The sequence below is a fragment of the Anas acuta genome, chromosome 2 (genome assembly GCF_963932015.1).
Source record: "Anas acuta chromosome 2, bAnaAcu1.1, whole genome shotgun sequence".
In the NCBI taxonomy this organism is placed as follows: domain Eukaryota; kingdom Metazoa; phylum Chordata; class Aves; order Anseriformes; family Anatidae; genus Anas; species Anas acuta.
Window position 1 is genome coordinate 104,850,399 of NC_088980.1, and position 14,350 is coordinate 104,864,748.

General features: G+C 41.7%; 1 protein-coding gene across 2 annotated transcripts in view; it reads right to left on the reverse strand.

Moving 5' to 3' along the window:
* Positions 1-9,857: 9,857 nt before the first annotated feature.
* Positions 9,858-14,350, reverse strand: part of COLEC12 (collectin subfamily member 12) — a 94,966-nt gene continuing 90,473 nt past the window's right edge. For both annotated transcript variants that reach the window (XM_068671490.1, XM_068671489.1), the window contains exon 10: positions 9,858-13,472. In XM_068671490.1, the coding sequence (XP_068527591.1) occupies positions 13,453-13,472 (20 nt within the window). In that variant the 3' untranslated portion in view covers positions 9,858-13,452. The remainder of the gene's footprint in view (positions 13,473-14,350) is intronic.

The following is a 14,350-nucleotide window of genomic DNA, read 5'->3' on the forward strand; positions in this document are numbered from 1 at the left end:
CTCTCCATGAAATGGAGAGAGGATTTCCTGTGTTGATCATTGTCTTTATTCAAATGTCTCTCTAACTACTAAAGCACAGTTCACCTACTGCAGCATGGAGGAGCATTTGGAAGCATAGCCTGTGCAGTCAGAGAGTGTCTGAACAAACTTGGAAGCAGGACAGTATTTACATTTTTGTCAGCTATCTCAAAGTGCTTGCTGCCAGCACAAGTCTTTTTCCAGGCAGCCTTACATGTCACGCATTACCGGAGAAAGCTCACACAACCCCCTGTCCTATAGCACTGAAAATGGTAGCAAACCTGAAGCTGTTTACTCTTTCTCTCTATCACAGACACACAATGCCCTCTAGATGTAGGGAAATGTGCAGGCCCAGAAGATCAGGTATTACTGCAATTGTACAACCCACTGTGGTGGTGCAACCCAAGCCCTTTCCAAGGGATGGTGTTCCTCACAGTCCCTATGACATGACACAATCGTTGGGACACTGTTGTGGAAAATTCTCCCTTGTCTCCCATCCGGTGAATCTGGCTAAGTGGTAACAAATGACCAAAGCGAGCACTAAGACCCACAATGGCAAACTGGCACTGGTTGATTGCAGAGCTCTCTTTGGCTCCAAGACTTCTTTAATGATCTCATCACTGGGGCAGACTGGGAAAGAAGTTGTTTTCCTCTGGTGTCCCTCTTAGATAAAGAGCCTAGAAGACAAGCTCTTGCGCATCCCTCCTACAAAAGTTGTGCAAATGGCAGCCCCAGACAGACCGAGAAGAAAGTAAGGGGTAAAAGACCTACTAATTTCTACTTATATGTATGCCTTGTAGCCAGCCCAGTTCCTTCAGTAAGGCCAAGATCCCTGTCATCTGGGGCCTACGTTAAGATCGCAGCCTTCCTGAGCATCTCTTCTGATAAAACCAAGGGTGATTTAGGTTTTGGTTAGGATGAGTGATACTATGGTGGCTCATTGTCCATGCAGAGAACTTAGGGCAAGTAGGTTTCTCTCTTAGGCACTTTGTTGAGTGCCATAAATTGTGTGGGATGGATGTGAATGACAGAAATAACTTAAAGATCTCCCCAATTCCTTTTGTGCCATGTTTCTAGCCAGCAATGGGAGTAGACCAGCTTACTGCCACGACAGTTTAATTCATTGCACACATCCACCCCTCCTTCAGGCTGTAGCCTAGGAATAGCAGCTAAGCAGACTTGCTCAAGACACAATCACGTCTGCCTCTTTTCTAGACAGCTTCTTACAAAACTAGAGAAAAATCTGATCAGCCTACCCACTTCTTCTGGGGCTTGGTCATGGTCTCAAGACATAGGATTTCTTAGGAAAACTGACAGTAAACAGCATGTAATGAGAATATATCTAACTCTGTAGCACTTGGGGTGTTGTGATTTGTCTCCTTGCTTAGAAGGTTCTCCAGCCTCTCTCACAGCATTGGGTTCATTCTGTATTCATTCATTATCATATCATTCAGAATTTCAGTTTCCTTGCATTTGTTATTAATTGTATTAATTGTATTCTTCTTCATGATGACACTTAGGTCCTCTAACCATTCTGTTATTTGGGAATAGCTACCAACCACTGGCTTTTTTATTGTGGAGGAGTTTGTCAATTGAGTAACTAAAATGAGAGTGTTTGTATGGTGGCATAACAAACCGAGCCACTAAGCTATGGTTTTGGATTTTAGACCAGTCATTTGAGCTTGTGCTTGGGGCTGTAACAGCAACAAATTCATAACAGCTATTCAGAAACAAGGTTTCACTAGGTCACTGTTAATAACATGAAGTCTACTGTTTTTTGCTTAACTTGGAAACACGCTGAATAAGCTGAAAAGCTAAAGCCCCCAGCTAAGACTCTGAAGCTCCCAAAGCAGCAAACATTTAAGCACCATCTGAACCAAGCAGGTAGGTCCAAAAAACTATTCATAGGCAATTCTGTGCTTTGGGGGACTGGGGAAAGCAGCTGAAGGGGAGCATTTGCTAGCACCTGAAAGGGTTCCTCTAGCTCCTGGGAGATGGGCAAATTAAAACATACAAAACTGGGGGGGAAGATGCACAAAACAAGTGCAAGCACTTTACTTGCCCTTGACTCTGTCAATTTCAATGAATTTGTGGCATATTTTTCCTTGTTTTCAAGTTGTTTTTCTCTCACTTCAGGGCAGGTGGGAGTAGAAAATGGGGAACTTGTTACACGGAGAAAGACAAGCAAAAAGCTGACAAACGTGCAAAGTAATTCAACTGAAGAAAAGCAAAAAAATATGTTTGTCTAATTTCTTTAAAGTATGATTAATAAACTGAGGTGCCCCCATGCTTCACAACAGCAGTGATAACAGTGTAGTTTCTACCTCAAAGAAAAAATATCTAAACAACAACAACAAAATAAAATCTGGCTACAGCTTTCTATCAATCACATCTTTTCTTGTTATATATAACTTGCCAACTTAAATTTCACATGCAAATGACTTTTCTGGGGTACCCAAGGGAACATTAATAACATTTTCAAAGCATTCACCTGAAGGTTCCCAAGATTATTCAGCTATCTATTAGACTCTGAATTGACTAAATATAGCCCCAGGGGGCCTTTCGTTCAGATCCAGAGCTGGAAGAGGAATTTCTATTTCAGCAGCAGCCAGTGGAACCAACCTCTTGCTGCAGTTCTGCATCTGAATGTGTTTTAAGATCTTGGTCTTTTCCTCATGAGGAAAAAGTAAGTGAGGGAGAGGGGCACTGCACAATCTGAAGCAGAGCAAACAGAACACACATCTTATTAGAGCTTTTTGAGCATTTTTGGCACAAGGGAACTCAAGAGGTGCTGGTGAGAGATCATTGTCCTCCTGGAACAGTGGGATGCTCTTTGCAGGCAGTCAAGGCTGCTGTAGCCTCACTGCTCCTGTGCCTGCTTCACATAGCCAGAAGGTACAGGCTGGTAGAGCTGGCCTTAATTCTACAGTACATGTATAGCTATATTGAGAGTTTGTAATTTTCTCAGTTTTTCCTCTGTAGATAACATAGGTTTTATTTTTTAATTATTTAAATGTTTATTTTTTTCTGCATTTGCAAAAGGAGGGGTAGGACCTACCTCAAATAGCCCTTCTTCTAAATCCAGCCTCAAAACTTCTGTCTGCCTGCTCAGGGTGGGCTTTTCATTCGTTGCCTTATCTAAGGAAAATATGTAATTGCTTTAGTCAGCTGCTATCAATTGGGTAAATGAGGCAAAGAGTCATTTGATTATAAATATCTGGTGAACTAGAGGAATTTTTCAGTTTTTTTTTTTTTTTTTTTTTTTTTTTTTTTTTTTTTTTAATGTCTAGTCCATCTTCCAGTCACCTTTCCTAAGGTCATTTGCAGGTGTTCTGCAGGAACTCACAAAACCATTCTTTGGCTGGCATATTTCATCAACATCTGTAGTGAATAGCCAGCAAAACCGGGGTGAAGAGTCATTTAGACATTGATCAATAGGTTCAGTGATATGTTTAAAGCCAAGCACAAGTTTAAGTGATTTACCACACCAGTCCTTCAAATCTTTGCCAAATGTCATCCAGAAAATTGATGGTAGCACCTGTAGATCCTATAGCTTTGCCAGGCTCAGGCTTTAATTATTATAGGAAACTACTGTTTAATTTAGTATGAAATTCAGATAAATCAGGAAGAAAATGAGCTGGTTTTGTGGCAGACTGCTACACATGGAAAGCTTCTGGGACAACATTACAAGATGACACTCAGTCTCGCTCACTCCTATGAAGGAAGGATCCTATAGACTGAGTGTGTTTGAGGGGATTCTGTGAAGTAGGGGGGATGGATGTCTTCTGGGTAAATCCTCTATTGTCAAGCTGTACAATTTTTAAATTAACAGGTGAATTTTGCCTGGTTTTCTAAAAGGTGATGAATAGTAACATATCTCTTGATTCTGTTGCCTGCCCCTAATGAATGTAGTGAATGCAGTAACATTCAGCAAATCCCTTTTAGACATGGTACAGCCTGTTTTAAAATCAATATTTAGTTCAATTAAAGTCTATGTTTAATGCAAGATAGTTCTACGGTAGTTTGGTAGGAAAAAAAAAAAATACACGTAAGTGGTAATGAGAAGGGCCAATGAAGCAAATGTTCTTGGCAAGTTTTGTTGTCTGTAGCAGCCAAGGCTCTGCCCTACAAAGTGCAATGCCCACCTCCCAGTCACTGTGTGAGCACCCCTAAAAACAACAGCTTCTCCATCAAATTCAAGAGCTGCAGTGTTGTGCCTTTTTATGTCATTATGTTATGAACCACACTAAACCAGACCAAAGTGGTTTCTGGTGCTCCACGGCGTCTGTGGTGTGTGCCAGGCACCCTCTGATGTCACCAAATTGTAGGTGCAGAACTTCCCTGGGTATCTGAGATGTTCATACAAGGGTGGTGTATGTGCCAAGGCATGAGACCAAGCCCTTCTGAACTGGCAGCTGGAGACGATGGCCCTGAGCAGTCAGCACCTATGAGTAACTGCCTGAACAAATCCCTTCCTCTTGGGTTTGTTTTCACAGGCAGAACTCTCCTTTAAACAAAAGATGTTTGAAAAAGTGTCTGATTCTTCTCTCCCCCTCCAGTTTTACACCACTGTGACTCCTTGGATGTGGCATCCCTTGCTGAGGAGAAGAGCATGGTGTCATCCCTCTCCCATTACCTGTGGCTCGAGGAGCTCAGAGCCCAGCATCTGGTCAGAGTGTTGAGGAGTCAGCTCCAGATGGGTTTGTGTAGCCTGTTACATGGTCTACAATCTTTTTTTTTCTCTCTCTGTGCTTGAAAAGTGAGCAATATTCTTGGCTTTTTTTGCCCAGTTTCACAGCCATATGTTCATCCAGTGTTTTCACCCTGGCTTGTGTGATTACAAAGGAAATAGTGCAGTAGCCCCTCAAATTGAGGGGAAAAAAGCAAATCAAAACACACATCAGTCTCCTTAGCCAGAGTGCCAACTACCACAGAGCTGAGGAAAATGCAGCGCACATGATTTTGCTGCATGTGAAAATGAAGGGAAAGGAAATGAAAAAATATACCACCATGTCATTTAAAAATGTGTACCTACAGAGTTGAAGCAACCACGAGTGATGCTGTGCAGATGGTTTTTCTCTTGCCAGGGAGAAGTGTAGTGGGGCCAGAGTCTTTTAATCTGTCATATATATAACCTAAGATTTACAGTTGGAATCAGACTTGAAAATGTAAATGGATTTTCAATTGCAGAGTCTGCTCCATCATAATGGCTTTCATTCAGAGCATTGTCTGGATAGAACAACAGCTGTTCTGCCTGTGTGTTTTTTTTTTTTTCTTTTCTTGTTTTATTTTATTTTTAGACTTCTCATATGTAAAATGCCAGGAGATAAATGCAGACTGGGAAACCTCGTGGTGATGTCTGCAAAATAAATAAAGTGCTCCCAGTGATACTTGAGTGGAACAATGTTTAAAATGTTTTCTCCCTGATTTAACATTGCGCAACACACAGAAAGAAAGAGTTGATTTCAGCTGGTCAACAGCTCTGATCAGGACTTTTGACCAACTTTCCACTCCTAGCATGGCTAAGCTAGATAAAATGCAATACACAGGTCTTAGCTGCATTTGGCATTAGCTTTTTGCTTGAGATCACCAGCTGGTGACTGCTGAGACTCACCTGAGGTCTCCAAGTTTTGCTCCCTGAAATTAGAAAGTGGGAAAAGCTGGTGGTCGCTCATTTAAAAATGACACACTTAAAATCCTTACCCAAGAAAAGCTTTCGGACATTTCAAGTTGAACTGTCCCTGCTTTTCCATTCAACAATCATCTATCTGTTTTTCAAAGCCAAATTACCTTCTTTATGTTTCAGTAATTCCCCTTTTTCAACATCTGTGCATTTATACTGCTGTTTATTACCATTATTAAAGACGCATGTTTGACTGTTCATTAAGTGCACCTGTTCAAATGCAGATACCAATGAGAGTTTGGTACTAAAATAGGAGTTATGGGTCCAAATACCATTGTGGACCTATTTCCCACTGCACACATTGTTTTGTTGCTTGGAGACCTGCTGTATATTCTTGCTTTAATCTTTCTTCCAAAGCCTAGCTCTGTACTTCTAATACAGCTGGAAAACTAGAAAATAGTCTGTGTTTCAAAACTTGTGTAGGAGGAAAAAGGACGCGTAGGAAAAAACCAACCAACCACCAAAACAAAAGTCCCAACCCAGCTTCTTGGGGACTTGGAGCCAACAGGAATTTTTGTTTGTGCTGGGAAAGTAGTGCATGACTTCGGGCACCAACTGAATGACATGCTTCTCTCGCAAGGCAAGGGTGTTTTCTTTTCCCAGCCGAGAATGGGAATTATGAGAACCATGACAATGCCCGGTTATATTGTTTCTGAGAAGAGAGCTCCTCTGTGGTTGATCTTACTAGAAACCACTATGAGAACATTTGGGTTTGTTTTACGCCTCAGTCATTCTCCAGCTATTTCTCTTTTCTGTCTCTTTCTGTTTTCCTCTGTTCCGTTTCTTTCTTTAACTCTTCTCTCTTTAACATTTTTCCCTCATCTCTGGCAGTTTTATTTTTGCAATAAGGCTGTACCTGGAGTTAAGTTTGCTTCCATGAGCAGATAGCACTAAGCTGTCTGCTGTTCAGATGTTCCCTGCTGTTCGTGCTGTTCTCACAGGCATTAATCCAGGAACGTTATTTGCTTGCTGCAGTGGGACACTGCAATGCCAAAGATGTTTTGTCCAATTTCCACCTCCAGGCTTTTATTCTGACACGAAAAAAAAAAAAAAAAAAAAAAAAAAAGGACAGAAATACATTGTTACTATTCAGAACAATAATTCATCATCTGTTTTATATGAATGTGGGTAATAGAGCTGGAATTAAGGAAATGTCATCTGCAATATGCCCAGACTTCTGAATGAGAGGGATTCCCGAACAAACTTCTTCCAAAGTCGCATTTCAGATGTGCAGCTTCCACCAGTAGGACCTCTGGCAAGGCTGGCAAGAGCATGACTGCAAACGCAGGGCGTTTGGAAGCAACTCTCGCTGCCTGGAACCATGCAGATGTCTGAGCCTCGGATTTGTGCCTCGGCAAGACAGATAGATCAGAGAAGCTAACCAGGAGAATCCTGTTAAACTCTGAACTGGAGATTTTAATCCCTTTAACATCAAGGGACAAAGTATGACCTAAACCTGAATTCTGCTCTGGTGTATAACCAGAGTAAGTGCTCTGAAGCTCAGACTGACAAATTTTTCAAACGCTTTATAAAATGTCATTATCTTGTTAAAAACAAAACAAAACAAAACAAAACAAAACAAAACAAAACAAAACAAAACAAAACACGGGTACTTCTAACCTATTCCAATTCATCGGGAGACCATCCCCTGCTCCCATTTTGCTGCTCTCTATCCTCTAGCATTACCAACAAGACAAGAGCACGAAAACTTCCACCACTCAGCGAGAAGCGTGACATGTCCTCAGATAATCCCTCTTGGGGCTGGGTGGTAGAATCAGCGCCAGGTTCTGTCATCAGGGCTCCCGGGTTGGTCAGGAGGACGTGTTCATTCCCAACCACCCCTTGCTGCGTCCCAAGATGAATGGCTCCAGACTGACCACTACAATTGCATGGTAGTCCCAGGAGAGAAGCTATTTAAGCCAAAGGACAACGCTGGAACAAGAACAAATGTGTCTAAACTGGACATAATTGCATTCACGCTGGTTATTAAAAGAAGGTTCCTAGTCAAGTTTTTGAAGAGCCGCCAGAAGTATTAGAGGGGCAAAGTAAAAACCTCACCCCCCAATTATTTTTAAAATAGGACTTGTCACATTTTCTAGATGAGTTATTGATGTTGGTCTGCAGAGGAGTCAGTAGTCTCAGCAGTCCCTTGACCTGCTTTCCTGTGATCAAGGGGTCTCTTGGTAATTTAGAGCCATCTTATCCCTGCAAGGCATTGCTCTCTGCTGGGCTGATGCTGCTCTGCTGGGATCGCACTGAGGTCTGCTCTCCAAAACAAGAGCAGAAACGGCAGCCTCCCATATGCATGGTGATGTGGGAGTGATGCCTCTTTGACTAATTTAGCATTGAACCCCTTCCTCTCAAATTGAGGTATGTGAAAATTAATGTGCTCTATGCCCATATTGGTTTAATTGGAGAAGTTGCCTTTAGAAATCACCTCCCCAGCATACGGAAATAGACTCCCCAAACCAAGATATCAAAATGAATCGACTGCTTGAAAATCTTCTTCCCTCGGTCACAGAACAAGGGTGGCAATACTTACATGCCTCTGGGAAGCCCTTTGGATAAGAAAATCCTATCCACATGCAAAATATTCTCCAGAAAGATCATTATTTGCCTAGTGATTCATCCTTATTGTTCTGATATTAAAAAAGAAAAAAAAGTCTTGACACAAATTTTGGAGCACTACACAGAGTTTATTTTGAAAAAGAAATCAAAGAATGTTTTTTTTTTTTCATCTCCGAGCCAGATGGAAAGAACAAACAAATGTATTCCATCCTAAGAAAGGAAACACATGAGAACTTTCAAAAAAATTTAGCCAAGTATTTTATTTATTTATTTATTTATTAAACAACATGGAAAAAAAGGAGGTGGAGATGATAAATGAACAAATAGACTCTGGCTTTAGGAAGGCCTAGTTTCTAGGGAACAAGGGTCCTGTCCATCAGGCACAACGCTTTTTGGCCTATAAACACCCAAATGACCTTTGAGTGAACATTGGGTACACACCAGGAGCTGTATGGCTGCCTCCTTGTCTCACTCCTAACTGGGCCATGGGTGAAGCGAGTTGTCCCACTGTTATTCTCTTTCTGTGAAGGCTCAGCAGTGACCCCACCACGGTTTTCCAGTACTCAAAGAGTGGCTAGAAAGGGGATGGAGGCCCTTTCCTCTCAAGGAGCCACACAAAGAGTACAAGTTGGGGAGGTTTCTTGATATAAAAAAGATTTTTTTCCCAGAGAGAACAATCAATCACTGGAACAACCTCTCCAGGGATGTGGTAGAGTCCCCATCACTGGAGGTTTTCAAGATGTGGTTGGACAGGTCCCTTCCAGCCTGGGCTGTTGTATGTCCCGGCCTTGAGGCAGTGCCAGGTGAAGGTGGCTGTGTCCCACTGCTGCTCCTTACCAGCAGATTAGGAGTGAGCTTGGATGCTGACACATCCTGCTCCTGGTGCAGCCTGGTGTCCACAGAGGAGCAAACATCCCCAGGTGCATGGAGACCTCAGCAGAATGGGGGTGGGAAGAAAAGCAAAGAAAATCTGGAGGCTGGGGCTGGTGACATTTTGTTCCCTTTGGATCCTGCATCTGCCTGAGATGCTGTGCTTCTAACCAAGGAAGCTGCTCTGGGGAAAAGTGGTTTTGTTTTCTCACAAGAGGATCAGCTCAGCCTCCTCAGCAGCCTTTCCCCTACTGGCTGCGGAGCTGTTTCCTTTGACAGCCAGCATCCGCGCTCCAACCAGCTCCTCTCCTTGCCAGTGAGCAGAAACCAATTCCTGCTACTTGCTAAAAACAGAGGAGCCATCTGCCAAGAACAGAAAATTAAAAGAGGAGGTCAGCCGCTTGAGAGAGAGGGAAGTAGCTGGATCAGATTAGCTGTTACAAACAGCCTGTTTAAAGCAGACCCGATAATGGCTCATCTACGGTCTGATCCTGCTCGATCAAGGTCAAGGGGCCCTTCTTGTTGCCTTCTTCCATCAGGACAGGGAACTGCCAGAGGGAGCTTAGATGCATTTTGCCTTGTTCAGCTTCAAAACCAAGTCTTTAGCATCTAATGTACTGCAGGAGCAATGCACTAAAAGTGCAACTAAGGGATAGAATAGCCACAGTCATGCTTGGAACCAGGAAGGTGTAAGTGAGAAGAAAGGCTTTAATTCAAATAATGGTCACCAATTTGATTTTTAATGCCTATGAATGCTTCTGGCTGTTTGTAGACACAGCTCTCCATGTGTCTCTTGGTTACAAAAGCACGCGCAGGAGTAAACAACATTCGGTTCTACATTTCCACTCAGTGCTTTCTTTATTGGAACAACTGCAGGTGTTATTTATAGACATCGAAGAGGACGAAAGTTTCGAGATGTGTAAGCTCCAATCAGCTGAAGGTGATTCAAAATAAATTAATGAAATGAGTCAGGAATGGACTTAAGAGATCCAGCACTGGATGTAAATCACAAATGATTTTGCACCCCCTCTGCCTTCCTCTCCCTTTCCTGCAACGCTCAGAGTGCTTGCCAGGGGATATGAACTTGCATTTAGTTCGATGTAAAATGAGAAAAAGAACGATGGAAATGTGTACTCAGTATGCCAAGTTACAGTACTCGCGCCTAAGAAGGAAAGCCAAAACTCTAGCTGGGACAAAATGATTTCCTATCACTTAAAACTTTCCATACAACCTGCGCTATCACTCAGACCATACAGAAAGCAGATTTAACAGGGATGTTTTCCAGACCCCATGTGGCAGCTCTGACTTTCATGACAATTTCTTGGCCCTTTCTAGTGTCCTGCTTGCATCCTTGCCAATCTCTTCTGTCTGTGACAGGTTCTTGAGCTGCCTTAACGCTCTCCCAGTTCTCCCAGTGATTTCAGCCTTCATTGCCATTTGACACCTCCATTTCCAACTTGCAGGATCACCGGGTCAGAAGGATGGTCTGTCTCAGCCCTCCTGGCTGCTCAAGCCAGATTTTAAGGATGACTGAATACACTAGGCATGCAAATGTGGCATCCATCTCCAGCCAGTTTTGACTAACAGCTACAGTCTTTGCTTCAAATACACAGAGAGTTTAGAGCAGGCACATTTTGTTTCTCAGTTAGAGGTGGGTAATTAGAGCATTATTACAGATAATTACAACCCAGCATTGCAATTCACTTTGAAATAAGTATTCAATTTATAAACATGTTGCATCTTTAAATTGTCCTAGTTCAATGGGTATTTCCATGCTAAGACCACCCAACTGCCTGTGATTTAGCTTAGCTGCTGTGCTAGATTTCAACTAGCTAAGCAGCTCTGGCTGATGAACAGCCATTCCTGTAACCTTACAGTGTTGATCGTCACTGCACGGAAAACCTCTTTAGAGGGAGTGGAGGGCACAAGGTGACTCTTGGATTACCCTACCTTGAAATGTACCATCACCCCTATTGCTCAAGGAAGAGAAGGATGGTATCAGGGCGAGAAAACAGCGTATCTGGGACTTACACAGAGGTTTGTTGTGAACTTCTTGGGTGGATATAGGTTCATCACATCAGCAAAAAGCATAAAGAGCTTCATCTAATGTGGTAGATGCTCAGATGGGCTTATTTTACCTAAATACACTGACATCCATAATGAAGATGGAGGTGCTCCTCTAATCCAGTGTTGCTCTGGAAAGCTTCATTCCCCATGGTTTGTGAAGCTATCTGAGCATGCAAAGCAATAGTTTTGTACCTTGTTATCCAAAAATAGCAGCTTAACATAATCTCCATAGACAATGTACAATATATAGGTAAACACTACAGCATGCATCTACACACAGCTCCTAGGGCCAACATGACAGGGCGTTTGGCATGAAATGTGATGAGAAAGCCAACAGAAAAGCCTCAGGAAAAGCAGTGCATCTCAAGAAAGGCTCTGCCTCCAAGATGGAGACACATGGGCTGTGTAGCTGCAATACACAGACCTTTTGCTTTTAATTAAATATGTGCAATTTTCATTTTGTTCCTGTCTCACATCTAGTATATGCCACAGGACGGATTCCCAAATGTAATATTTTGTGCATTTTCTTTAAGTAAATTGTACTTTAAAAGTCATTCTCTCCCCACCCTCACCCAAAAAATGAACACTGGAGGGAGTGTGGGGTTTCGGAAAGCAGCAACCTTTAATTGGATGTTCTTAGGAGCAATATTTGAAAATCTGAAGTACAAAACCTTGTCTCTTTCCAACAGAGCTGGAGTATTTCAACAACCTCATCTGCATTCAGCCAAGGTAAATGGCAGGTCAGGAGGCAAAGGAAAAACAACTCTCCAGCAGAAGAAGCCAAAACAACTTCCCTTGTGGTATAGAGTGTGGCCATATGAAGAGTATAAAAACTGTGAACCAAAACCAGGGTTTCTGCTAATGAACTTCAACAGGTCGCTAATTTGTTTAATTCCTGATAAGCAGCACTGCTGCCTAGACAACGGCTCATGGGACTGTGGAGGAAACTGTCTGGTTGATGATATCATCTCATTTAGCCACACTGCTTTCTGTTTGTAGCATATTTTATTTTCCAGTTTGTTTGGGAGAGAAGTACTGGTCCAAGAAAATAGAGAGATCACTTTACAAAGTATTTTGGAGAAATGCAAGACTTCTCTGAGTATGGCATGTTTTTATTACCAAATTTTGAAATCTGTCTTGAAAAGAAACATATTTGATTTAGTATGTGCAGCTCTTTTGTTTCTGTTTCCATAGAATCTGTCCCCTGGGCTTGACTTACAATGCGGGTAGCACCTATTAGGGCAGGATTCCTCACAAACAGGAAGAAGGAATGAAAACAGGAATGAAAACATTTCAACTTCTGTGGCATTTCCTCATGCGTGGAAGAAGGCTGAAAGCTAGGCAGGAAGGCAAGAAAGAAGGAAGGAAAAACTTTTATTAACATGGTCTTTGCGGAGAATCCTGATGGAACACTGGCTGAAATCAGAGCTACAATGAGTATCTAGTCCTTAGTCAACTCAATTGTTACACACGCAGACTAGATTGCATAAAATAAGAAAAACACTACCTAAAATCTGTTTAAAAAGTTATTTATCCAGAACAAGTCATCTGGGAAAGTACAAATATTTCTAACTGGAAAAATATTTCTCTATAGCTGAACTAGGCCTGGTAGCAAACCTTAATGATTTATTAGTACCTTATTTTTTTTTTCTTTGGCCCCTGTGCACTATATTTATTAAAAAAAAAAAAGTCAGTAAAAAAGAGAACAATTGTAAAAAGCAAATATTTTGTACAAAAATACAAAGTTTTAAAAGCTCTTAAAAGTATATTCCATATTATTGATAAGAGTTGGACTATATATATATATTTATATAAATCTATATATTCGTGTATCTGTATAATTTTCCTACATTTGGGATTTTAGCAAATGAAACACACTGTGTACACAGTTGTTTTATGTTTTTTTCTATAGATGAGTGGCCAACAGTCTTACTCAGATTGACAGAATGTCTTCTTCCAGAAGACAAAAGTTGCTTATGTATGTGGTTACTGGTTGGGAAGAAAATCTATAACAGTATTAGTCCAACAGTATTTCCTGATGCTGTGGGTAGAAAGGCCTCAAACAATTGTAGGATGCTGAAGAAGAGTTGCTGCTGAATTCCTTTATGCATTTAAACCAGTTTTCAGTGCTTGCTTTTGTTTTGTTTTGTTTTGAATTTTTGTAGGCAATGTTGCTCTCTCCCAGGATTTTCTTTTTCTTGAAGTAAATTTCCATAATATGTAGGTATCTGTAAAGTCACAGCCTGTTACACTCCAACTATTTGCCCTACAGGACAAGAGAAAAAAGAAAAACAAACAGAAAAAGAAAATCATCACATAAAAGGCTTGTGAAGATTAAACACATTTCCAAAAAGAAAGCTTACTGAGATCAAGGTATGTTAAAAATTTAAGTGGATTCATATGCAGTATATGTAAATCCTGGTGGATAAATATTTGTAAACTATGAAGCTTTGCTAAAATAACAAATGTATGTAGGATGACGAGGGCACATTATGTTGTTACTTACATACAGTCCTTCGCTGTAGAACCCTAGAACAGGGTTATACACAGACAAAGCTTGTTCAGCACTTTGTTTTGTTTTGCTTTGCTTTAGGGGGATGTTTTTGTGGATGGGATGTATTTTTGGCAGTAGCTGACATTTCCATCTACCTTCACTGAAATTCAGCCTACACGTTTGCAACCAGAGCAGCCAGGCACTCTTGGCAAAGCAATGCTACACCGGGCTGTATGTAGGCGATAACATCTAAGCAGAGCACCACCATGAACACAGCTACCACCTTGCTCTATGATGGCAGGGCTGGGCTCTAAGAAGCCATGTGAACCGCCTGCACTCTGCCATTTGCAGAAATGCCTGCACATCCAGAAAGAGAACCCCTGTGGAAACCACCTGGGTGACTGCTTGGACATGTTGGCCGTTTATGAGCCCTCCACTTCAATTGCCATTATTTGCAACAGAGCAGTTGCATGGCAAATGGACCCAGCCTCCTTGCACTATAGGACATCTCTTGGCAGCATTGCTAGTGGGAATTTTAAGACCTCCTTAGCAGTCACCAAGTGCCTTGTATTGCACAAACTCTCAAAACAGAGTCTATTTGTTTTTTGAAGGCTGGTTTCTGGGCCACCCTAATGGCCAGCTTTCCCCCC